The sequence below is a fragment of the Anolis carolinensis genome, unplaced genomic scaffold, assembly GCF_035594765.1.
Source record: "Anolis carolinensis isolate JA03-04 unplaced genomic scaffold, rAnoCar3.1.pri scaffold_15, whole genome shotgun sequence".
NCBI lineage: Eukaryota > Metazoa > Chordata > Lepidosauria > Squamata > Dactyloidae > Anolis > Anolis carolinensis.
In genome coordinates this window covers 1796491-1822487 of record NW_026943826.1, presented here as the reverse complement: position 1 = coordinate 1822487, position 25997 = coordinate 1796491, and the positions used below count along the sequence as shown (strand labels likewise).

Here is a 25997-nt window from a genome sequence, read left to right as displayed (position 1 = left end):
AAAGCGCTGAGCTGCTGAACTTGACAACTACAAGGTCTCTCTTAGCCCCAGCTTCTGCCAACCTAGCAGTTCGAAAACATGCCAATGTGAGTACATCAATGGGTACCGCTCCAGCAGGAAGGTAACAGGGCTCTATGCAGTCATGACCTTGGAGGTGTCTACGGACAACACCGGCTCTTCGGCTTAGAAATGGAGATGAGCAACAACCCCCAGAGTCAGACATGACTGGACTTAGGGTCAGGGGAAAACCTTTACATTATTATCTATATATATAAAAGAGTGATGGCATCACGGCGATTCACAAAACAACAAAAGTACAGGCCCCCCAACCTCAAAATTTGACAACACAACCCATCATCCACGCCTCAAGGATGATACAACAAAAAGAAAAGAAAAATAAAGTCCTAATTAGAGGGAGAGCAATAATTTTTTTTATCCAATTGCTGCCAGTTTAGAGGGCTAATCTCTGCCCACTTGGTTGCCTAGCAACCAAGGGACAGCCAGGTTTCAGTTAGGGGACAGGCAGATTTAGGCCTCACTTAGACTTCTTCCACAGATTATCAGATTTGCACTGGATTATATGGCAGTGTAGACTCAAGGCCCTTCCACACAGCTATATAACCCATTTATAATCTTATATTATCTGCTTTGCACTGGATTATCTTGACTCCACACTACCATATAATCCACTTCAGTTTGCATTTTATCCAGCTGTGAAGAAGGGGCCTCAGATAATCCAGTTCTGAGCAGATAATATAAGATTAGAAATATACAGTAGAATCTCACTTATCCAACGTAAACAGGCCAGCAGGATAAGTGAATATGTTGGATAATAAGAAGGGATTCAGGAAAAGCCAATTAAACATCAAATTAGGTAATCGTTATACAAATTAAGCACCAAAACATCATATTATACAACAAATTTGACAGAAAAAGTAGTTCCATGCGCAGTAATGCTATGTAGTATTTACAGTAGAGTCTCACTTATCCAACACTCGCTTATCCAACGTTCTGGATTATCCAACGCATTTTTGTAATCAATGCTTTCAATATATCGTGATAGTTTGGTACTAAATTCATAAATACAGTAATTACTATATAGCATTACTGCGTATTGAACTACTTTTTCTGACAAATTTGTTGTCTAACATGATGTTTTGGTGCTTAATTTGTAAAATCATACCTTAATTTGATGTTTAATAGGGTTATCCTTAATTCCTCATTATCCAACATATTCGCTTATCCAACGTTCTGCCGGCCCGTTTATGTTGGATAAGTGAGACTCTACTGTACTCTTGGGGCACCCTCACAAGTCTTGTACTGTATTTACAAATTTACCACTAAAATATCACAATGAATTTAAAACACTGACTACAAAAACAGCTAACACCTCCCAACAAAAAATTCACTCAGGGAGGAAACAGCCAGGCTTTAAAGCTGCAAGGCCATTACATCCTAATCATTTTTCCTAATTGCAGCATTCATACTTGCCTCCAACAAACAAAAAAAACCAATCAGAAATATTGTATATTCACAACCTTTAGGAAATAATATCCCCTGATGGCGCAGCGTGTTAAAGCGCTGAGCTGCTGAACTTCTGGACCGAAAGGCCGCAGGTTTGAATTGGGGGAGCGGAGAGAGCCCCCACTGTTAGCCCCAGCTTCTGCCAACCCAGAATTTCGAAAACATGCAAATGTGAGTGCATCAATAGGTACTGCTCCGGCGGGAAGGTAACGCCGCTCCATGTAGTCATCCCACATGACCTTGGAGGAGTCTACGGGCAACGCCGGCTCTTCAGCTTAGAAATGGAGATGAACACCAACCTCCAGAGTAAGACACGACTGGACTTAATGTCTGGGGAAAACCTTTATCCTTGACCTTAACTACCACCAATTCCTCAATACTTTATTTCCCAGAACACCAGACTTCGCCACAGCAACGCGTGGCCGGGCACAGCTAGTCTATATATATAAAAGGAGAATGGCATTGATCCACCGAGCAAAACAACAAAACTAAAGGCCCCCCAACATAGAAAATTGACAACACAACCCCTCATCCACATCTCTAAGTTCTTACAAACAAACTACACATCCCTAACCTCCATGGGGCCAAAAAAACCCCCAAAAACCGGAATGCATCCCTTTGTGACCCATTTTGATTGACACTAAACAGCCTTGCAGCTTCAAAGCCAGGCTGCCTCCTAGGCCACAACAACAACAACAACAAAAAACAAGAAAAAAAAACACCACTTCAGTGTGAATTTTAAACCATTGTGTAGAAGGGGCCTCATAGAATCCTGTTCCAGGCAAATCATATAACATTATCAATATAATGTATAATAATTACTGTGCTCTAATAACAATACACAACAATATAATCTCTAAAATCACGACACTAAATAAACAATGACACTCAGAACACAGGGGAATTCCACACAGGACACAACAAGGCCCAGCTAACACCTCCCAACAAAGGATTCCCTCACGCAGGAAGCAGCCAGGCTTGGAAGCTACAAGACCATTCACTGCTAAACAACTTAAATAATCACACCCAGCTAACACGTCCCAGTAAAGGATTCTTCCGAGTACTAACCAGGCAGACCTTGAAGCTGCAGGCCTATTCAATGCTAATCAAGGAGATCCATGGCAACACCTGCCTCAACCAGACAACAGTTCTTTCTACCACACTGCACGTTATTCCACACATATCTCAACCCCTTTGTGGCCCACCTTCATTAACACTGAACAGCCTTGCAGCTTCAAAGCCAGACTTTGGAAACCACGAGGCTACTCCATCTCATTCAACCTGGTCTAGCAAGGATACCCTGTGTAGAAAACGGCCAGGCTTTGAAGCAGCGAGGCTATTCACTGATATTCCAATTGGCCACAGCAACGCGTGGCAGGGCACAGCTAGTATAATAATATATTTATATCTGCTTTACCTCCCCGGAGGGATTCAGAGAGATTATAATACACACATATAAGACAAACATTCAATTCAGAGCACCTGATGAACCAACCTGGACACAGAATATTATTTGAGAACAAAGAAATGCTTGACCACTCCAACAACTTTCAGGTCAAGACTACACAGAGAAGCCATTGAAATTCACAAGCATGGTAAATTGGAAGAAGCATATGATATGGATTCATTAACATTTTTGGTTAGACAACACAAAGGAAAACCAATAAAATGTACGGATTGGACATACTATGAGGAATATAAGGAATACAAGTTGAAGAATTTATCAAAGGTATAACAAAATCTTGGTCGGAACTGATACACAACTTAACAAATCCACCCAGTAAAACGTGAAAAAGGGAATATAAGCGGAATCAGGAAGTAATTAACCCAAAGGGATAAAATTGGAAGACTGACGAATTATCCACAAGCATGTGGACAACTTCAACAGAAAGGAGGAAACCATGAAAATGAACAAAATCTAGATACCAGTATTAAAAAACTCAAAAATCAGAACAGTAAATAAGAAGCAACACTCTGAGACATGGGAACTTGGGGCAGCTAACAAAGGATGCCCCAGGCAGAAAGTAGCCAGCAGAATAAGCCATTCAATGCTAATTAGGGTGATTAACTGCAACATTCACAATGGCCTCCAACTGACAAGAGTTCTTTTCTCACCCTGGACTTCCCACAGATATATATAAATCTTCTTGCTGAGTTTCTCCATGCCTCACAACCTCTGAGGATGCCTGCCATAGATGTGGGCGAAACGTCAGGAGAGAATGCTTCTGGAACATGGCCAGACAGCCCGGAAAACATACAACAAGCCATTCAATGTCTGTGTTCTGCAACACACAGAACACAGACCAAAATAAAGGCTTTCTATCTCCGGCATCTGGAGAAGATGCTTAACTCCGGCCATGAAGAGGGGCTCTTGTTCCATTTTCCATGCCATAGACATCTCCAATCGTGTTTTGCTGGCATGTCTGCATGGGGCACCCTTTTACCTTCCCGCCGAGTCAGTACCTATTGATCTACTCACATTTTAGGCTTTCAAACTGCTAGGAGACGGACTAAAACCCACAAGATTGAGATGCCGGATCACTCACTCAGTTGGAAGAGCTTGGTGAAGAACTTCAGGACCCGGTTGCAGAACTTGGCCGAGAGGCTTTCGTTGGCAGTGGCCATCATGATCTGGACCAGCTCTCCGCTGGAGGGAAAGAAGGAAGGAAGGTTACAAGAGAAACATCAGCATCAAGTGTAATATACCCCCAATTGCCTGTGTTCTAGCAGCATTTTCTCCTGACGTTCCGCCTGCAACTGTGGCTAGCATCTTCAGAGGATCTGATAGTAGTAAAGCAAAGATTATGTTCCCCACTTGCTTTAGTACCATCAGATCCTCTGAAGATTATTATTATGTGTGATGATGATGATGATTATTATTATTTGAAACACAAGAAGATATTGGAACAAGGCTGTTTAGCAAAGCAATGTATAATAATAATAATAATAATAATAATTATTATTATTATTATTGACATAACGACATAGTATGACACAGCAAACAAGATAGATATGCTGGATTTCGTATCACAAAATCACAAATTGAATACTTCCCAAGTGTCTAGGACTGTGTGGTGTATTTTATTATTATTTCATTATTATTATTATTATTATTATTATTATTATTATTATGTGTGATGATGATGATTATTATTATTTGAAACACAACAAGATATTGAAACAAGGCTGTGTAGCAAAGCAATGTATAATAAAAATAATAAGAATAATGTGTGATGATGATGATTATTATTTGAAACACAACAAGATATTGAAACAGGGCTGTGTAGCAAAGCAATGCATAATAATAATAATAATAATGTGTGATGATGATGATGATTATTTGAAACACAACAAGATATTGAAACAAGGCTGTGTAGCAAAGCAATGCATAATAATAATAATAATAATAATTGTTATTATTACTATTGACACAACGACATAGTATGACACAGCAAACAAGATAGATATGCTGGATTTCGTATCACAAAATCACAAGTTGAATACTTCCCAAGTGTCTAGGACTGTGTGATGTATTATTATTATTATTATTATTATTATTATTATTATTATTATTATTATTTCATTATTATTATTTCATTATTATTATTATTATTATTATTATTATTATTATGTGTGATGATGATTATTATTATTTGAAACACAACAAGATATTGAAACAAGGCTGTATAGCAAAGCAATGTTTAATAATAATAATAATTATTATTGACACAACAACATAGTATGACACAGCAAACAAGATAGATATGCTGGATTTCGTATCACAAAATCACAAGTTGAATACTTCCCAAGTGTCTAGGCCTGTGTGATGTATTTTATTATTATTTCATTATTATTATTATTATTATTATTATTATTATTATGTGTGATGATGATTATTATTATTTGAAACACAACAAGATTTTGAAACAAGGCTGTGTAGCAAAGCAATGTATAATAATAAAATAATAATAATAATAATAATAATAATAATAATAATAATAATAATAACAATAATGTGTGATGATGATGATGATTTGAAACACAACAAGATATTGAAACAAGGCTGTGTAGCAAAGCAATGTATAATAATAATAATTATTATTATTATTATTGACACAACGACATAGTATGACAGAGCAAACAAGATAAATATGCTGGATTTCGTATCACAAAATCACAAGTTGAATTCTTCCCAAGCGTTTAGGACTGTGTGATGTATTTTATTATTATTTCATCATCATCATCATCATCATTATTATGTGTGACGATGATGATTATTTGAAACACAACAAGATATTGAAACAAGGCTGTGTAGCAAAGCAATGTATAATAATAATAATAATAATAATAATAATGTGTGATGATTATTATTATTTGAAACACAACAAGATATTGAAACAAGGCTGTATAGCAAAGAAATGTATAATAATAATAATAATAATAATTATTATTATTGACACAACGACATAGTATGACACAGCAAACAAGATAGACATGCTGGATTTCGTATCACAAAATCACAAGTCAAACACTTCCTAAGTGTTTAGGACTGTGTGATGTATTATTATTATTATTATTATTATTATTATTATTATTATTATTATGTGTGATGATGATGATGATGATTATTTGAAGCACAACAAGATGAGTCCACAGCAGACACTCTGATGGCTATTGTATTGAATCACACGCCAGACACTTGCCAAGTGTCTACGACTATTGTTGTAGTTATTATTATTAGATTGTATTAGTAGAGATGGAGGCCCCGCTGGTGCAGTAGGTAAAACTTCTGAGCTGCTGAACTTGCTGACCGAAAGGTCGGCGGTTTGAATCTGGGGAGCGGGATGAGCTCCTGCTGTTAGCCCCAGTTTTTGCCAACCTAGCAGTTCAGAAATATTCAAATGTGAGTAGATCAATAGGTACCATTTCGACAGGAAAGTAACGGTGTTCCATGCAGTCCTGCCAGTGGCCACATGACCTTGGAGGTGTCTACGGACAACGCCGGTTCTTTGGCTTAGAAATGGAGATGAGTACCAACCCCCAGAGTGTGAGTAGATCAATAGGTACTGCTTTGGCGGGAAGGTAACGGCGCTCCATGCAATCATGCCTATGGCCACATGACCTTGGAGGTATCTACGGACAACGCCGATTCTTTGGCTTAGAAATGGAGATGAGCAGCAACCCCCAGAGTGTGAGTAGATCAATAGGTACTGCTCTGGCGGGAAGGTAACGGCGCTCCATGCAATCATGCCTATGGCCACATGACCTTGGAGGTATCTACGGACAACGCCGGTTCTTTGGCTTAGAAATGGAGATGAGCAGCAACCCCCAGAGTGTGAGTAGATCAATAGGTACTGCTCTGGCGGGAAGGTAACGGCGCTCCATGCAATCATGCCTATGGCCACATGACCTTGGAGGTATCTACGGACAACGCCGGTTCTTTGGCTTAGAAATGGAGATGAGCAGCAACCCCCAGAGTGTGAGTAGATCAATAGGTACTGCTCTGGCGGGAAGGTAACGGCGCTCCATGCAATCATGCCTATGGCCACATGACCTTGGAGGTATCTACGGACAACGCCGGTTCTTTGGCTTAGAAATGGAGATGAGCAGCAACCCCCAGAGTGTGAGTAGATCAATAGGTACTGCTCTGGCGGGAAGGTAACGGCGCTCCATGCAATCATGCCTATGGCCACATGACCTTGGAGATATCTACGGACAACGCCGGTTCTTTGGCTTAGAAATGGAGATGAGCACCAACCCCCAGAGTCAGACACGACTGGACTTATAAGTAGAGTAACTGTCACCATAATATCACAGAAGCATTAAATAGTGAGGCAATGATGAAACAGGGCTGTGATATCTTTTGGGAAATCCCCATTAAAGTGTCTGCTATGTCTGCTATGGGAACCCTGGTGAATTGGGAAACCACCTCAATACTGGTAAGTTTGCTATGGCTGATTTTTTCTACGATGTGGGCTGAGGTCTTAATGTAATGTGTAGTAACTCTAATACTTGTCTGTAGGTGTGCAGTCAGAAATTTTGCCAAATCGTATATAAGGAAGCCGATGGTGCTGACAACAGGTCTGAGTGAAGTGGATTTTTGGGAGTCAATAAAAAGGGGGAAATGCTGCTACAACACAGCCATACAGCCCGGAAAACACAAAGCCCCCCTGTACTTCCAGAAAGCCAGAACGTGATCGGAGGGAGAACTCACCTCTCGGAGAAAAACTCCTCCATGGACTTCCGGGCCTGGGGGCTTTCCAGCTGCTTCTCCAGGTGCTGCAGGCATTCTTCCAAGATGGATTCGTCCAGGCCACTAAAAGCATGATCATAGAGTTTTACTCTATTATTACATGTACTATTTTCCTGTATTTTTATTATTATTATTATTATTATTATTATTATTATTATTATTATTATTATTTTACTCTATTATTATTGGTACTATTACATTTATTTTACTCTATTTTTATTATTATTAATACATTTATTATTTCACTCTGACCTTATTATTATTATTATTACATGTATTATTTCACTCTATTATTCTTAAAAGGATACATAAGCCCATTTACATTGAAGAAGATGAGAATAATGATTTGATTAGAGTTGGACAGTCTTATCTTAAATTTGAGCTTGATGTAAATATTCACAAACATTTAACCTACTGATGCCTCAATGAATGTCAATGAGGGCCGGGCTGTGGCGCAGCTGGGTAGTAACCAGCTGCAATAAATCACTACTGACCGAGAGGTCATAAGTTCGAAGCCCGGGTCAGGTTAAGCCCCCGACCATTAAATAGCCTGGCTTGCTGTTGACCTATGCAGCCCCGAAAGACAGTTGCATCTGTCAAGTAGGGAAATTTAGGTACACTTTATGCGGGAGGCTAATTTAACTAATTTACAACATCATAAAAACTGCCAGTAAAACACGAGGAAAGGAATGAGGAAGTACAGCCACTAGTGGACGGTGAAGCAACAGCTCCCTCTGTGGCCGGAATCGTGAAGCTGGAAAAATGTTAAAAATGCCTCTGAGTCTGTCTAATGTATGTTGTTTGTCTGTTGGCATTGAATGTTTGCCATATAAGTGTTCATTGTAATCCGCCCTGAGTCCCCTTCGGGGTGAGAAAGAAGGGCGGAATATAAATACTGTAAATAAATAAATAAATAAATCACCGCTCAAGCAGGAGTTTTACTCTATTATTACATGTACTATTTTCCTGTATTATTTATTATTATTACTATTATTATTATTATTATTATTATTATTATTATTATTATTACATGCATTATTTTACTCTATTATTATTGGTACTATTACATTTATTTTACTCTATTTTTATTATTATTAATACATTTATTATTTCACTCTGATCTTATTATTATTACATGTATTATTTTCCTGTATTACAGTAGAGTCTCACTTATCCAAGCTAAACGGGCCGGCAGAACGTTGGATAAGCGAATATCTTGGACAATAAGGAGGGATTAAGGAAAAGCCTATTAAACATCCAATTAGGTTATGATTTTACAAATTAAGCACCAAAACTTCATGTTATACAACAAATTTGACAGAAAAAAATAGTTCAATACGCAGCAATGTTATGTTGTAATTACTGTATTTATAAATTTAGCACCAAAATATCATGATGTATTCAAAACATTGACTACAAAAATGGCTTGGATTATCCAGAGGCTTGGATAAGTGAGGCAGTATCAGTATCAGCAATTTATTACGGTCTATGACCAGAATATATGGAAATGGGCACAGGTGCCCGAAAAGGGGAATCGCAGTTTCCATAAAAGTCAGATAAAAGAACAAGTTAAAAACATGCTATAATAAAAACAAATTAAAAGCAGACTATTAGCACGGTCAGCTAATAGTAAATATCAATCCACTAAGAGGCTCTGGAGGGGGATAGAGGGAGCATTTGCAGTATTTCAGTTATAACAGATTGCTCTGGCTACAGGCCCTGTCCGTCTGATGGAAATTGCTGCTGCACAGAACCTGGCGACACTATAGGTTATTGCAGAACAGGAGTCAGAGCAGCAGAGAGGTGTAGTATCTTTCAGTGTGGCCCGGATGTTTTAAAAGCCAAGGAGTGATGAAATTGATTCTTATATCTCTATAAAACATACACTGGAGGAGCACGTGCTCGATTGTTTCGATATGGCCAGACTCACAAAGGCATAGTCTCTCTGGAGCAGGGGTCTTCCGGTACCTCCCCTCCAGTACTGCCGATGGGAGGGTATGGTGTCTTGCAAGAGTGAAGGCTTTACGATGACTAGGCACCTCCAGGTTTGTTAAATAAGCCATGGGAGCGATGTTATATCTGTTGTCTGCACTAATGTTAAAGACTGGAGAGCAAGCTAAATCAGATTGTTGCTCTGTGTCCAGGATCCGTTGTCTGATGTGGACCTTAGCTTGGTCCCATCCCATGCTTAGTAGATGTTTTTCAGAGAAGCCTAGAGTTGAGATTTTTGTTACTACCACCTTGTTTCATGTAGAGTGAAACTCATCTCTCAGAGTTAGCGGGGCAAGGCCATATGGCGAGGGAGACAGATGCAGCCAGTAATTGAGAGTGGCTATCCATGCTCTCGCCTCCACTCTCACGATACTGATGCTGAAGTGAGGCTTGGATAAGTGAGACTCTACTGTATTATTATTATTATTATTATTATTACATGTATTATTTTACTCTATTATTCTTAAAAGGATACATAAGCACATTTACATTGAAGAAGATGAGAATAATGATTGGATCAGAGTTGGACAGTCTTATCTTAAATTTGAGCTTCATGTAAAAATTCAAAAACATTTAACCTACTGATGCCTCAATGAATTTCATTTTATTGGTATCTATTTTTATTTCTGAAATTTACCATCCTTGGCTTATACTGGAGTCAAAGTTTTCCCAGTACTTTTGTGGTAAAATTAGGTGCCTCGGCTTTTATTCGGGTCGGCTTATACTCGAGTATATATGGTAATTTGATGTCTCATAGGCTTTTCCTTTATCCCTCCTTATTATCCAAGATATTGGCTTATCCAAGGTTCTTCCGGCCTGTTTAGCTTGGATAAGTGAGACTCTACTGTAACGGTAAGGCTGTCCTTACCTGTTAGGGTCGGCGTGGTTGGCCAGGATGTTGTAGCAGCCCATGATCAGCTTCTCGTAGAGGCGGGAGAGGAACTCGTCCGACTCGGCCGGGCCCAGGATCCTCTCCAGGGAGTTGCTGCTGATCTCGGCCACGCTCTCGGTGCTGGACTCCAGGAGGAGCGGGAGCAGCGTCCGGATCACCTGCGGAGCGTTCAGCTCGTCCGACCAGCTGGGAAGAAAGAGGACACGGAAGAGCAAACAAGATAGATATGCTGGATTTCGTATCACAAAATCACAAGTCAAACACTTCCCAAGTGTCTAGGACTGTGTGATGTATTTTCGGATGATGCGCACAGATCCCAGAAGGGTGGCCTTTTGCAGCTGGCAGATCGTGATTTTGTCAATGCCTATTGTTTCCAAATGCACGGCACCCAATGTGCCCATCACCACCGGGACCACCTGCACTGGTTTCTGCCAGAGTCTTTGAAGTTCAATTTTCATGATTTCCTCCTTTCTGTTGAACTTGTCCACCTCCTTGTGGATTTCAAAGACTTCTCTGTGTCATCTGACATGGTGGTTGTTAGAGTGACACAACATATTGAGAATACAGACATGCTGGTCCTTTCAAATAACTATCATGTCAGAGAAGCCATTGAAACCCGCAAGCATGTGAACAAGTTCAAGAGAAAGGAGGAAACCATGAAAATGAACAAAATATGGCTCCCAGTATTAAAAAAAACCTCTAAAATCAGAACAGTAAATAAAGAACAACACTCAGAAAAGAGGAGAATTCCAGACAGGAATCAGTCAGGGGGCATCTAACGATTCTGAACAAATGATTCCCCCAGGCAGGAAGAAGCCAAGTTTGAACCTGCAAGGCCATTCAGTGTTAATCAAGGTGGCCAATGGCAACATTCACACTTGCCTCCAACAGACAAGAGTACTTTCTTTCTCCCACCCTGGACATCATTCCACAGACAGATACAGTAGAGTCTCACTTATCCAACACTCGCTTATCCAAGGTTCTGGATTATCCAAGGCATTTTTGTAGTCAATGTTTTCAATATATCATGATATTTTGGTGCTAAATTTGTAAATACAGTAATTCCTACATAGCATTGCTGCATATTGAACTACTTTTTCTGTCAAATTTGTTGTATAACATGATGTTTTGGTGCTTAATTTGTAAAATCCTAACCTAATTTGATGTTTAATAAGCTTTTCCTTAATCCCTCCTTATTATCCAAGATATTCCCTTATCCAAGGTTCTGCCGGTCCGTTTAGCTTGGATAAGTGAGACTCTACTGTAATGAACAACACTCAGAAAAGAGGGGAACCATCAGGGCTAGCTAATACCTTCCAACAAAGGATTCCTCCGGGCAGGAAGCAGCCAGCCTTTGAAGCTGCAAGGCCATTCAGTACTAATCAAAGGGTGGCCAATGCCAACATTCACACTGGCCTCCAACAGACAAGAGTACTTTCTTTCTCCCACCCTGGACATCATTCCACAGATAGACAGACCTCACAACCTCTGAGGATGCCTGCCATAGATGTGGGCGAAATGTCAGGAGACAATGCTTCTGGAACATGGCCAGACAGCCTGGAAAACTCACAGCAGTCCAATAATAATAATGATGATGGTGATGATGATGATAATGATAACGTAGGGCAGTGTTTCTCAAACTGTGCCCCCTCATGTGTTTTGGACTTCAGCTCCCAGAAATCCAAGCCAGCTTACCAGCTGTTAAGAATTTTGGGAGCTGAAGTCCAAAACTTCTGGGGGAGCACAGTTCGAGAAACTCTGTTTAGGGTTTTGTAAGGAAGGAGCTATTAGGAAATGGTTAAATTGAGACTCGATCACCTCCTGGTCTCAATTCACCTCTCTCCGATGCTCAGTCGCACAGAAATAAATCATCCAGACTTCCCAGCTGTCAGCTGAAACCAGCGGCTTATACTTTATCGCAGTTCTGTACAATATTTACATAGTTTGCCGGAGCTTAGCATTTGTGCCTCCGACCTTCTTCAGAATATTAAAAAGATTTAAAATGCAGCCATCTGCTTGGAAGGTGTCCCAGAGGAAGAGGAGAGACTCACACGACGAGGTCCCCGGTGAGGCGGACCAAGGAGAGGAGGCTGCGCTTGAGGGAGGCGGCCAAGGGCAGGCTCTGGCTGCAGAGGGTCCCCAGGTGGGCGGCCTGCACGGCCCCGATGTAGCTCTCCGCCGGGATGGTGTCGTTGGCAAAGGCGTTGCGCTGCGGTGGGCGAGAAGAAGAAGGGATAGAAATCCACTGATTTGGTGGCATCCCCTTTTGGCCAGGTACGTTGGCACCAAGGGGCCAGGGAACAATGGTTTTTGAAATATACTCACCCAGGAGCCAATGTTTGGGAACTCGTTGGTGTGGATGCCATTCCACAACTCGCACAAGGCCTGCACCGCGGACGGCAGGTTCTGGACGAGGGTCGGCCCTGCATTGGAAGGGGAAGCAAAAAGCGTGAAGGAAACATCTCACGACAGACACACAGATGTGTCCGGGTTGTGGAGAAAGGGGAAAACAACACTCGATCCTCTGAAGATGCCAGCCACAGATGCAGGAGGAATGTCAGGAGAAATGTTATGTTTTACTGGCTTATATGTCGCTGGTGGCACAGGGCGTTAAAGCGCTGAGCTGCTGAACTTGCGGACCAAAAGGTCCCAGGTTCAAATCCCGGGAGCGGAATGAGCCCCAGCGATTTATCTTTCCATACGGTGACTCAAAGCAGCTCACAATAAAAATCATTGCTACTTTCATATATACAACTACAGTAGAGTCTCACTTATCCAAGCTAAACGGGCCGGCAGAAGCTTGGATAAGCGAATATCTTGGATAATAAGGAGAGATTAAGGAAAAGCCTATTAAACATCAAATTAGGTTATGATTTTACAAATTAAGCACCAGAACATCATGTTATACAACAAATTTGACAGAAGTATTACTATTGTTAGTATTATTATAATCTATATATATAAAAGAGTGATGGCATCAGGGCAGCGGACAAAACAACAAAACTACAGGCCCCCCAACCTCGAAATTTGACAACACAACCCATCATTCATGGCTCTAGGTTGATACAACAAAAAGAAAAGAAAAATAAAGTCCTAATTAGAGGGAGAGAAATAATTGTTTTTATCCAATTGCTGCCACTTAGAAGGCTCTAAGCTCTGCCCACTTGGTCTCCTAGCAACCCACTCAGCCCAGTGTTAATAAAAGAATAAAAAATAAAATAAATACAAATAATACAATAAAAAACACTAAAAAAATTAATACAATAAAATATTATAACAAAATAACTAAAAATAATACAACAAAATAATAAAATATAATAAATAAAAAATATAAGTTACAATAAAATTAATTTAAAAAATACAAATAACGTCAAATAAAAATTACACGACAATTTTTAACCAATACTACCACCACTTTGCCACAGCAACGCGTGGCCGGTCACAGCTAGTACTAATAATAATACTAATAAATGGGTCCATGGTCCCATTTAAAGTTAAAGTTAAGTTAAAGCGCTGAGCTGTTGAACTTGCGGACCAAAAGGTCCCAGGTTCAAATCCCAGGAGCGGAATGAGCACCCGCTGTTAGCCCCAGCTCCTGCCAACCTAGCAGTTCAAAAACATGCCAGTGATTTTGGGGAATTGTAGTTCACCCACATCTTTATGCATTTTCTAATGGGAGCATTCATAAAAAACAACCGGAAAGACTGAATTTTTTTCTAAGAAATAGTCTCCTGCACCTTAAATCTATATATATAAAAGAGTGATGGCATCAGGGCAACCCACAAAACAACAAAACTAAAGGCCCTCCAACCTCGAAATTTGACAACACAACCCATCATCCACGCCTCTAGGTTGATACAACAAAAAGAAAAGAAAAATAAAGTCCTAATTAGAGAGAGAGGAGTAATTGCTTTTATCCAATTGCTGCCAGTTAGAAGGCTAAGCTCCTCCAACTTGGTCTCCTAGCAACCCAAAAAACAATAATAAAAAACACTAAAAAATTAATACAATAAAATACTATAATAACAGAAAATAACTAAAAATAATACAAGAAAATAATAAAATATAATAAATAAAAATATAACTTACAATAAAATTAATTTAAAAAATGCAAATAACGTCAAATAAAAATTACACAACAATTTTTAACCAATACCACCATAATACTAACAATAGTAATACTTCTGTCAAATTTGTTGTATAACATGATGTTCTGGTACTTAATTTGTAAAATCATAACCTAATTTGATGTTTAATAGGCCTTTCCTTAATTCCTCCTTATTATCCAAGTTATTCGCTTATCCAAGCTTCTGCTGGCCCGTTTAGCTTGGATAAGTGAGACTCTACTGTATAGATTTGTATAGAATGTAACCAGGTCTTTTCGAGCCTGGTTGTTTGGCTTGGTACTTTGATATGGCCTAAGGGCTAATCAATAAAATGTTCTTCTTCTAAGAAATAGCGTAACATATGATCAAACTGATATGATCGAACATCCAAAAGCAAACAAGGCCCTTTCCAGATAACCCGGGCATCCAAGCTAGTAAATAAATAACTAGGCATTCAGCTATAATGCCAGGGAGTTAATAAACTCGGAAATCGTGAAGCTGGAAAGATGTTAAAAAATGCCTCTGTGTCTGTCTAAAACTGAATGTTGTTTGTCTATTGGCATTGAATGTTTGCCATATATGTGTTCATTGTAATCCGCCCTGAGTCCCCTTCGGGGTGAGAAAGAAGGGCGGAATATAAATACTGTAAATAAATAAAATAAATAAATAAACTCAAAGAGAGGCAATGGCTCACCCAAAGTGTTGGCCTTGCAGCGCCCGGAGCCAATGGCCAGGACGGCGGCGTAGCCTTGGAGTTTCTCTTCCGTCGGCTTGTTCTCGGCTGAGCCTTCTTCGGAAAGACTCTGCAGCAAGTAAGACCTGCGTTGATACAGAGAGGGAGAAACGTGGCATAATTTGGGGAGCTTCTCGTCTAAAAGGCTCAACGGCCACAAGCCAACCTGTATGGAGGCCCTCACCTGGTGAAGGTGGCGTAAGTGTCAATCAGCTGCAAGGTGGCCGGCAGCAGGTTCTTGGTGATTTCGGAGGATTTGTGGGGGTCGGTCTCGGCGGCCAGTTTGGAGAAGTGTTCGTCCAGGGAGACCTGGACCTTGGAGATGGCGGCGTCCAAGGTGTAGATGGACTGCAGGCTGGGGATCTCGTGGAGCTTCAGGAGGGTGGTGCAGTCCACCCCGCAGAAGGAGGAGATCTGGGCAGAAGGGGGGAATCCGGGGTCACTTCCCGATCATTTGTTGACCAGAAAGATCACAAAACTATATAGGTTTAGTCCAACCCTGGCAAGGGTGACTTCCTGATCGCCTGAGAACATCCCTCCAAGAAGCGCAGGATATAATAATCCAGAGATAATATTAAAAGCAACCAAAGGATCCTTAGCCATCAAAAGATGGATGATGATGATGATGATGACTATTATTATTATTTGTATTATTACTAATAGCAACCGAAGAGTTGTCAGCCACCAAGACAGGTGGTGGTGGTTATTGTTGTTGTTGTTGTTATTAGTAACCAAAGCATATTATTACTACTACTACTACTACTACTATTACTATAATCTTCCATCAGCAGCAACCAAAAGATCCTCAGCCACCAAGACAGGTGGTGGTGGTGGTGGTGATTGTTGTTGTTATTAGCAACCAAAGGATATTATTACTACTACTACTACTACTACTACTATTACTATAACCTTCCATCAGCAGCAACCAAAAGATCCTCAGCCACCAAGACAGGTGGTGGTGGTGGTGGTTATTGTTGTTCTTGTTGTTGTTGTAATTAGCAAACAAAGGATATTACTACTACTACTACTATTACTATAACCTTCCATCAGCAGCAACCAAAAGATCCTCAGCCACCAAGACAGGTGGTGGTGGTGGTGGTTATTGTTGTTGTTGTTGTTGTTGTTAGCAAACAAAGGATATTACTACTACTACTACTATTACTATAACCTTCCATCAGCAGCAACCAAAAGATCCTCAGCCACCAAGACAGGTGGTGGTCGTGGTGGTTATTGTTGTTCTTGTTGTTGTTGTTAGCAAACAAAGGATATTACTACTACTACTACTACTACTACTACTATTACTATGATCTTCCATCAGCAGCAACCAAAAGATCCTCAGCCACCAAGACAGGTGGTGGTCGTGGTGGTTATTGTTGTTCTTGTTGTTGTTGTTATTAGCAAACAAAGGATATTACTACTACTACTACTATTACTATAATCTTCCATCAGCAGCAACCAAAAGATCCTCAGCCACCAAGACAGGTGGTGGTGGTGGTGGTTATTGTTGTTCTTGTTGTTGTTGTTATTAGCAAACAAAGGATATTATTATTACTACTACTACTACTACTATTACTATAATCTTCCATCAGCAGCAACCAAAAGATCCTCAGCCACCAAGACAGACCCATCATCATCATCATTATTAGCAGCAGCAGCAGCAGCAGCAACCATGTATCCTCAGCCACCAAGACAGATCCACCATTATTATTATTATTATTATTATTATTATTATTATTATTATTACTACTACTACTACTACTACTACTATTAGCAGAAGCAGCAACCAAAGGATCCTCAGCCACAAAGACAGGCCCACCACCACCATCATCATCATCATTAGTAGCAGCAGGGGCAGCAGCAACCATAGATCCTCAGCCACCAAGACAGACCCATCATCATCATCATTATTAGCAGCAGCAGCAGCAGCAACCATGTATCCTCAGCCACCAAGACAGATCCACCATTATTATTATTATTATTATTATTATTATTATTATTACTACTACTACTACTACTACTATTAGCAGAAGCAGCAACCAAAGGATCCTCAGCCACAAAGACAGGCCCACCACCACCATCATCATCATCATTAGTAGCAGCAGGGGCAGCAGCAACCATAGATCCTCAGCCACCAAGACAGACCCATCATCATCATCATTATTAGCAGCAGCAGCAGCAGCAACCATGTATCCTCAGCCACCAAGACAGATCCACCATTATTATTATTATTATTATTATTATTATTATTATTATTATTATTATTACTACTACTACTACTACTACTACTACTATTAGCAGAAGCAGCAACCAAAGGATCCTCAGCCACAAAGACAGGCCCACCACCACCATCATCATCATCATTAGTAGCAGCAGGGGCAGCCGCAACCATAGATCCTCAGCCACCAAGACAGATCCACCATTATGATGATTATAATTATGATGATGATGATTATTATTATTATTACTACTACTTCTATCAGCAACCAAAGGATCCTCAGTCACCAAAACAGGTCCACCCTTATGCTTTTGGAACATACAACCCGGAAAACTCACAGCAACGCAATGATTGCGGCCATGAAAGCCTTCAACAAAATATTATTATTATTATTATTATTATTATTATTATTATTATTATTATTATTATTATTATATCAGCAGCAGCCGCCGCCAATGAATCATTAACCACCAAGACAGGTCCACACTTATTATTAGCAACCCAATGGTATTTTTATTAGCATCTTCAGCATCATCATTATTATCAACCAAAGGATCCTCAGCCACCAAGACAGGGTCCACCCTGACCTTCCAGCTTCTAACTATTCAACTGGAAATTCACTGGAAATTTATCATTGAAACATGCAATAAATTGCTTATAATTCAATGGTTCCCAAACTGGGTCCTCCAGGTGTTTTTTCGGCTTTGGTTCTGGAAAGACCTGACCGTTGCCCAAGCTGACCTGGCCCTCCAGGGATCGGAAGCCCAACCCCGCAGCTTTGAGGTGAGGCCTCCGCCCACACTCACCTGTCGGGCAAAGTACTCCTCGGCGATCTCCACGTCATACTTGACGGAGCTGCACTTGGCGGAAGTCAGCTCCACCAGGGAGGCGGCGTGCTCCGGCTTCATGCCCTGCTTGACCAGGTGCTCCTGCGGCAGAGAAGAAGGACGGGGTCTGGGTGAGAGAACGGCAAGGCAATCTCTAAAGCAGGCATGGGTCAACGCTGGCCCTTCAGCTGTTTTGGACTTCAACTCACATAATTCCTAACAGCCACAGACTGTTAGGAATTGAGGGAGTTGAAGTCCAAAACATCTAGAGCAATGATGGGCAACCTTTTGCGCTTGGTGTGTCAAAATTCACCTTAAAAAACCTAGCATGACATGGGTGGTGTGTCACTTCGAGAGAAAAAAAAACATAATTTCACAATATGTATGATTTAAATAACAAAAATGTATAATCTATCTATCTATATATTATATTATTATCTATATATATAAAAGGAGAATGGCATCGCTCCACCGGGCAAAACAACAAAACTAAAGGCCCCGCAACCTAGAAAATTGACAACACAACCCCTCATCCACGTCTCTACATTCTTACAAACAAACTACACATCCCTAACCTCCATGGGGCCAAAAAACCCCCAAAAACCGGAATGCACCCCTTTGCGACCCACCTTGATTGACACTAAACAGCCTTGCAGCTTCAAAGCCAGGCTGCCTCCTAGGCCACAGCAAAAAAAAAAAAAAAAACAACAACACCACTTCAGTGTGAATTTTAAACCATTGTGTAGAAGGGGCCTCATATAATCCTGTTCCAGGCAAATCATATAACATTATCAATATAATGTATAATAATTACTGTGCTCTAATAACAATACACAACAATATAATCTCTAAAATCAGGACATTAAATAAACAACAACACTCAGAACACAGGGGAATTCCACACAGGAAACAACCAGGCCCAGCTAACACCTCCCAACAAAGGATTCCCTCACGCAGGAAGCAGCCAGGCTTGGAAGCTACAAGACCATTCAGTGCTAAACAACTTAAATAATCACACCCAGCTAACACGTCCCAGTAAAAGATTCTTCCAAGTACTAACCAGGCAGACCTTGAAGCTGCAGGCCTATTCAATGCTAATCAAGGACATCCATGGCAACACCTGCCTCAACCACATTCTCCCTCTCAAATGCCGAGGTCTGCGAGAGGCGTTTCCTCCCAGTCCCCACGATATGAGAGGTAAGAGCAGCCCACCTTGATCCAGGTGACGTAGGAGGGGATGTGTAGGCGGGAGGACCAGCGCAAGGTGTGGAGGATGTCGCACTCGCTCATCTCGGGGCTGTTCATGGCCAGCTGGTTGATGTACCTCTTGGAGGGCGGCAAGAGGCCCAGGATCCTCCACAAGATCAGGAAGTAGTACTGAAGGGCACAGGCCTCCTGAGCAAAGCCAAAGACAGACACGTTGTTGTGGACTCCAACAATATGAACCACTTAGAATGAACTTCACATAGGGACCAGAACTAGCTTCAAGTGGCTTAATTCAATGGTAAGACCAGGACGGTTTCAAAAACAACCTTACCACAACGCACCAGTCATTGTTTTATCAGAGGTTGTGAGGACTGACGGATTTTGAGGGGGTATTAAGCTTTTCAAAATAAATTTACATAAGGATTGGGGAAGGTCCTTTGTTAGTGTTTTTGTGATATTGAGTGAAATGTTTAATCTATTGTTGCTGTGGAAATGTATGTATTTCGTTCCGACAAGCATTCCAGCAGTCAAGAGGTTAATTGCAGCGAGCTCTGATTGATTGCTGGAAGGGCACATGAACAGAGACTTCCATTTGTGCTATGTGACAGGAAGATGCATCACAGGCTGTGGAATGCAGAGGAGGTGCTTCAGTGTACAGAGAACGGACTTTGAGAGAGACCGACATGCTCCATGTTTGGTCTTGTGGTTAATTACCACTGTAAATAATGTAAATAAAGCTTCAGTGCCACTGAGTTTCAGCAGATATAAATCAGTGAAGTTGTCATTCTTGGTTGGTGCCACTTTCGCCATTTGCAGAGCAGTCTGACGGGTGAGAACAGGTGGGACCTGGCTCATCAACAGTCGGGGTCGACGATTCCCTGACATATTTGTGTCTTCCATTCTTCTTCATTAAGGTTCGGTTACATCATATTTTTTTAACAGAGGCAATAGCCTGATTTCTTATCCCCTTATTCTTAAGATCTATTATGTATACTTTCTTTATTAGAATAGTCTTCTTAAATTTAGTCTCCACTCCATTTGTTTTATTTGTCTTCCTATATTTTTCTTCATAAGAAAGGTTATTGTCCATGTCTCTTATATCATTCATTTTATCTACCCAATGTGTTTCAGATAGTATTTCCTCTGATTTCCAATTTTTGGCATATACTATCCTTGCCACAGATGCAAGGAAGGTAAATAAAATATCTTTATTTGCATCGAGATCTATTTCTGTATCTGTTATTCCTAGTAAAAAATACTCGTTTCTTTGGGAATTTTGTTTTCAAAATATTCTGACATTCTTCATGCATCGTATCCCAAAACCTGATGGCTTCCTTGCAGGACCCACCACATGTGGTAAAAGCTCCCTTCATAGAGCATTTATTCTGGGTGTTTTTGTACATTATTCCGATCTTTTACAAGGTTATATACCACCGATGAATCATCTTCATCCAGTTTTAAAGCAGCTCCACTGGCTGCTGATTATATTCCGGGCCCAATTTAAGGTGCAGGTTATTACCTATAAAGCTCTAAACCAGGGGTCCCCAAACTAAGGCCCGGGGGCCGGATGCGGCCCTCCAAGGTCATTTACCTGGCCCCAACCCTCAGTTTTATAATATATTTTTATATCAGTTTTAATAATATAATATATTGTATATACATATAATATTGATAAAAATATTATGTTATACATTATAATACTAATAATAATACTACCATATAATAATATTAATTATATGTTATATATTACATATAGTATTACAGTATAGTGGTATAGTTCAATATAGTAATGTATAATGCTAATATTGTGCTATGCTAATAATATAATATATTGTATGTACATACAGCTGCTCTGAGTCCCCTTCGGGGTGAGAAGGGTGGGATATAAATGTAGTAAATAAATGTAGTAAGTAAATAAATAATTAATTTTAGACTTAGGCTCACCCAAATTCTGAAATGACTTGAAGGCACACAACAACAACAACAACAACAACAACAACAACAACCATAATTAACTTGACTATCTCATTGGCCAGAAGCAGGACCACACTTTCAATTGAAATCCTGATAGGTTTATGTTGGTTAAAATTGTTTTCATTTTTAAATATTGTATTGTTCTTTCATTGTTGTTGTTGTTGCACTACAAATAAGGCATGTGCAGTATGCATAGGAATTTGTTCGTATTTTTTTTCAAATGATAATTCAGCCTCTCAACAGTCTGAAGGATTGTAGACCGGCCCTTTGCTTTAAAAGTTTGGGGACCCCTGCTCTAAACGGTTCGGGACCTGCCTATCTTCGTGACCGCGTCGTCCCCTATGAACCCACGCGGTCGCTGAGATCTTCCGGGGAGGCCCTCCTCTCGCTTCCGCCCTCCTCACAACTGCGTTTGGTGGGGACGAGAGAGAGAGAGAGAGAGAGAGAGAGAGAGAGAGAGAGAGAGAGAGAGAGAGAGAGAGAGAGGGCCTTCTCTGCCGTGGCCCCCCGACTCTGGAACTCCCTCCCCAGGGAGATTAGGTTGGCTCCCTCTCTACCTTCCTTCAGGAAAGAACTGAAGACTTGGATGTTTCGGTAGGCCTTTGGAGATACAGTCATTAATTAATCAGCCCCAGAGGGTTTTTAATAATCTATCCCGTATTTATTACGATTTTACCATTTATGTGTTTTAAATGCAATTTTTATCCTGTATTTTTGTTTTAATTGATATACTGTATTAATGTATTATCTTTTTATAGTGTGATTTGTATTATGTTGCCTATGTTTTGTTCTATGTTGTTTGGGCCTCTGCCCCATGTAAGCCGCCCCGAGTCCCCGCGGGGAGATGGTGGCAGGGTATAAATAAAGTTTTATTATTATTATTATTATTTTCTTTAAGATCGGTTGCGTGATACATTTCTAAGGACTGTTTAAAATGTCATTTAAGGAATAGTTACTTTTTGAATCATGTATACTGAAATAGAAGTCCCGGTGGCAAAGTGCGTTAAAGCTCTGAGCTGCTGAACTTGCAGACCGAAAGGTCCCAGGTTCAAATCCCAGGAGCGGAGCGAGCGCCCGCTGTTAGCTCCAGCTCCTGCCAACCTAGCAGTTCGAAAACATGCCAATGTGAGTAGATCAATAGGTACACGGCGGTCCATGCAGTCATGCCTATGGCCACATGACCTTGGAGGTGTCTACGGACAACGCCGGCTCTTCGGCTTAGAAATGGAGATGAGCACCAACCCCCAGAGTCAGACATGGGGAAACCTTTACCTTTACCTATACTGAAATAAGTCATGTATGGCGAAAAATAGTTAATTGTTGGGATGTATCATATAAAAAAAAATTAAAAAAGGAAACGCAAGCTAATGTTGCCACTGCCTTGGGTTTTATGGCTTCATGCTGCTGAAACAGCTCCCCACAACCAGGTAAACCACTGCTTTAGTTCATCTGTGACTTTGTTTTGTTTTGATCTGATGAATTGGGCCCGCAGATCTGGAATACGTGAACGGCGCAAATCCATTTCATGCACAAAAGAGGGCTGCTTACCAAGGCCGTGACGTTCTTGCTCTCCTTCCTGCGGAGCGTGTCGAACTGGGAGCCGGCAGCCAGCAAGGACGTGAGCGCCGAATAGAGGTCGTCGTATTTGGCCGATTTGGAGAACAAGACCTCGCAGACCTGGGAGGGAGAGACGGGGAAAGAAGGTCCCGTGAAGGGACTTAGACGGAAGCTGTGGACAGCCAGACGGTCCGTTAATTTCCCATACGTTTGCAGTGGGCAGTATCAGCAAAACCAATGTCCGAGGGCGATTCCTGCTTCAGCCGTTACGAAAAAAGCCTGGGAACCTGGCCTTTGTCCAGGGATTCTGGGAGCTGTCTTTTGAAGACTGTGGCCACAGGAAAAATGGGGGGGGGGTACTTATTGGATAGGGATTTATTTGGGAACAAAAATAATGGAAGATCAAATATGACTACCGCATGTACTCAAGTACAGGCCAACCCGAATATAAGCCGAGGCACCCAATTTTACCACCAAAAAAACTGGGGAAACGTATTGACTCGATTATAAGCCGAGGGTGGGAAATGCAGCAGCTACTGAAATCTCAAAAAGAAATTTCAAAATAAAAATAGATACCATTGAAATTACATTAATTGAGGCATCAGTAGGTTAAATGTTTTTGAATAGTTTACTATTTTTCAAAGAAAAACAGTAAACTAGCTCTGTAAGTGGAAAAGGAAGATCAACAAAAACAATATGGGATCAACAATAACTTTATAATAATAATAATAATAATAGTAATACTTCATTTGTATCCCGCCGGCTTCCAACATAGCAACAGGCAAACATTCAATGCCTGCATAAACAATGCAAAGCTAGATATAGATCTATAATTATAGATACTAATTTCACATATGCATTTTCCCCTGAAACATTTGCAAATCCTCTCTCTCTCTATGTGTGTGCATGCATGTATTTCCCTCCAAGATTTGCAAGCCCTATATATCTATGTTTGTATCTATCTAGACATGTCTAAATATTTGTGTGTACATTTCCCCTTGTAATATTTGCAAGCCCTATATATTTATATTCATATATATCTGTCTAGACATCTCTCTATATATAGATAATGCTATCTGTATAGAATTTGCAAAGATTTGCAAACATGTGAGGGTAAAATTCCTATTTAAAAATAATATATACATACAGATACAGATATACAGGTACATGGAATCTCTAGATATCTATATGTATATAGGATTCACAAAGACATGCAAATATAAGAGGGGAAAATTCATATATAAAATTAATGCAGATAGGCAGACAGATAGATACAGATATATAGGAGTTGCAAAGGCTTGCAAGGGGAAATGCCTATATGGCCTAGGGGTAAAAACCCAACTTGAAGGTTGGGTTGCTGACCTGAAGGCTGCCAGGTTCAAATCCCACCCGGGGAGAGCGTGGATGAGCTCCCTCTATCAGCTCCAGCTGCATGCGGGGACATGAGAGAAGCCTCCCACAAGGATGGTAAAACCTTAAATGATTCTAATGCACTTTATCTATTTATGAATTTATTACCCATAATGTGCACCGTACACTTTGCTTATCCACTATTGCAACCTCATTGTTTCTAACCTGATGTTTTAATTCTGAGTTGTGTTTTTTAACTTATTGTGTATATTATTTTTTAATTGGTTTTGTTTTTGTCCTGATGTTTTATATTTTATCATTGTTTATATTTTGATTTTGCTGTAAGCCGCCCCGAGTCCCCTTCGGGGGAGATGGAGGTGGGATACAAATAAACTTATTATTATTATTATTATTATTATTATTAAAACATCAAAACATCTGGGCGTCCCCTGGGCAACGTCCTTGCAGACGGCCAATTCTCTCACTCCAGAAGCAACTCCTGTTGCTCGTGGCACGAAAAAAAAAAGCATTTTATAAATTTTTTCTCCTTCCTGACTTGTAAGGGCTTCTCTCCCTCTCCTTTCCATTTTCAAAACATTCCCTTGGTTAAGAGTGAGGGAGGCTTTGGAAAAGAAAACACACTGTTAAGGGAGAGGAAGAGGAGAGAGAAATCTATTATATATTGCCAGCAATGGCCTCCAGGCTCTGCTGCCCGACTTGACTCCATTATAAGTAAAGGGAAGCTTTTTCAGCTCGAAAAATGGGCTGAAAATTCGGCTTATCTTTAGAGTATATATGGTACACTTTCTTAGAGGAAGACGATGGTAAAGAGAGAGCAATAACAGTCCTAAAGACCAGTGAAAAGCATATATCTGATGAAAAACCTTTCACTGAGACATATAATTTTTCCCTTGGCTTCCATTGGCCACTCTCTCATATTTGCCTCTTTGATCACTGCTGTCTTAAATTATCAAAAAAAAAGAAGGGAGACCTGGGAACGCGAGGAGAGGCAGATAAGAAATAAAATGATGATTATTATTGTTAACATCATCATCATATGGTTGTTGTTGTTACCGTGCTATCTAGGCGGTTGAGGTCGTCTTCTGATGCTTCGGGCGACAAAATGCAGTAGAATCTGGGCTGAGGAGCTGCGTCTGGAAAGAAAGGGCACAGATGGTATTACACCCCAGAAAAATGATCAAAATTTAATAAAAAGAAATCTAATATATGTTGGAAATGTGGGGAAAAAATTGGGACATTTTTTCATCAATGGTGGACTTGTGAGAAATTAAAAGAATTTTGAAAGACAACACATCAAACAACACAGGAAATCATTGGAATCAAATTTAAATTAGAACCTGAAATGTA

At 40.4% G+C, this 25997-nt stretch overlaps 1 protein-coding gene across 5 annotated transcripts in view; it reads right to left on the bottom strand.

The window, feature by feature from the left end:
- Positions 1-25997, bottom strand: part of ubr4 (ubiquitin protein ligase E3 component n-recognin 4) — a 258399-nt gene that overhangs the window by 190745 nt on the left and 41657 nt on the right. For all 5 annotated transcript variants that reach the window (XM_062965592.1, XM_062965588.1, XM_062965591.1 and 2 more), the window contains exons 21-31: positions 25704-25783; positions 23271-23399; positions 19755-19937; positions 18522-18644; positions 15685-15914; positions 15462-15586; positions 12987-13084; positions 12713-12870; positions 10638-10847; positions 7739-7840; positions 4071-4171 (exon numbers count right to left, since the gene is read on the bottom strand). In XM_062965592.1, coding sequence (XP_062821662.1) covers positions 4071-4171; positions 7739-7840; positions 10638-10847; positions 12713-12870; positions 12987-13084; positions 15462-15586; positions 15685-15914; positions 18522-18644; positions 19755-19937; positions 23271-23399; positions 25704-25783 — 1539 coding nt within the window. The remainder of the gene's footprint in view (positions 1-4070; positions 4172-7738; positions 7841-10637; positions 10848-12712; positions 12871-12986; positions 13085-15461; positions 15587-15684; positions 15915-18521; positions 18645-19754; positions 19938-23270; positions 23400-25703; positions 25784-25997) is intronic.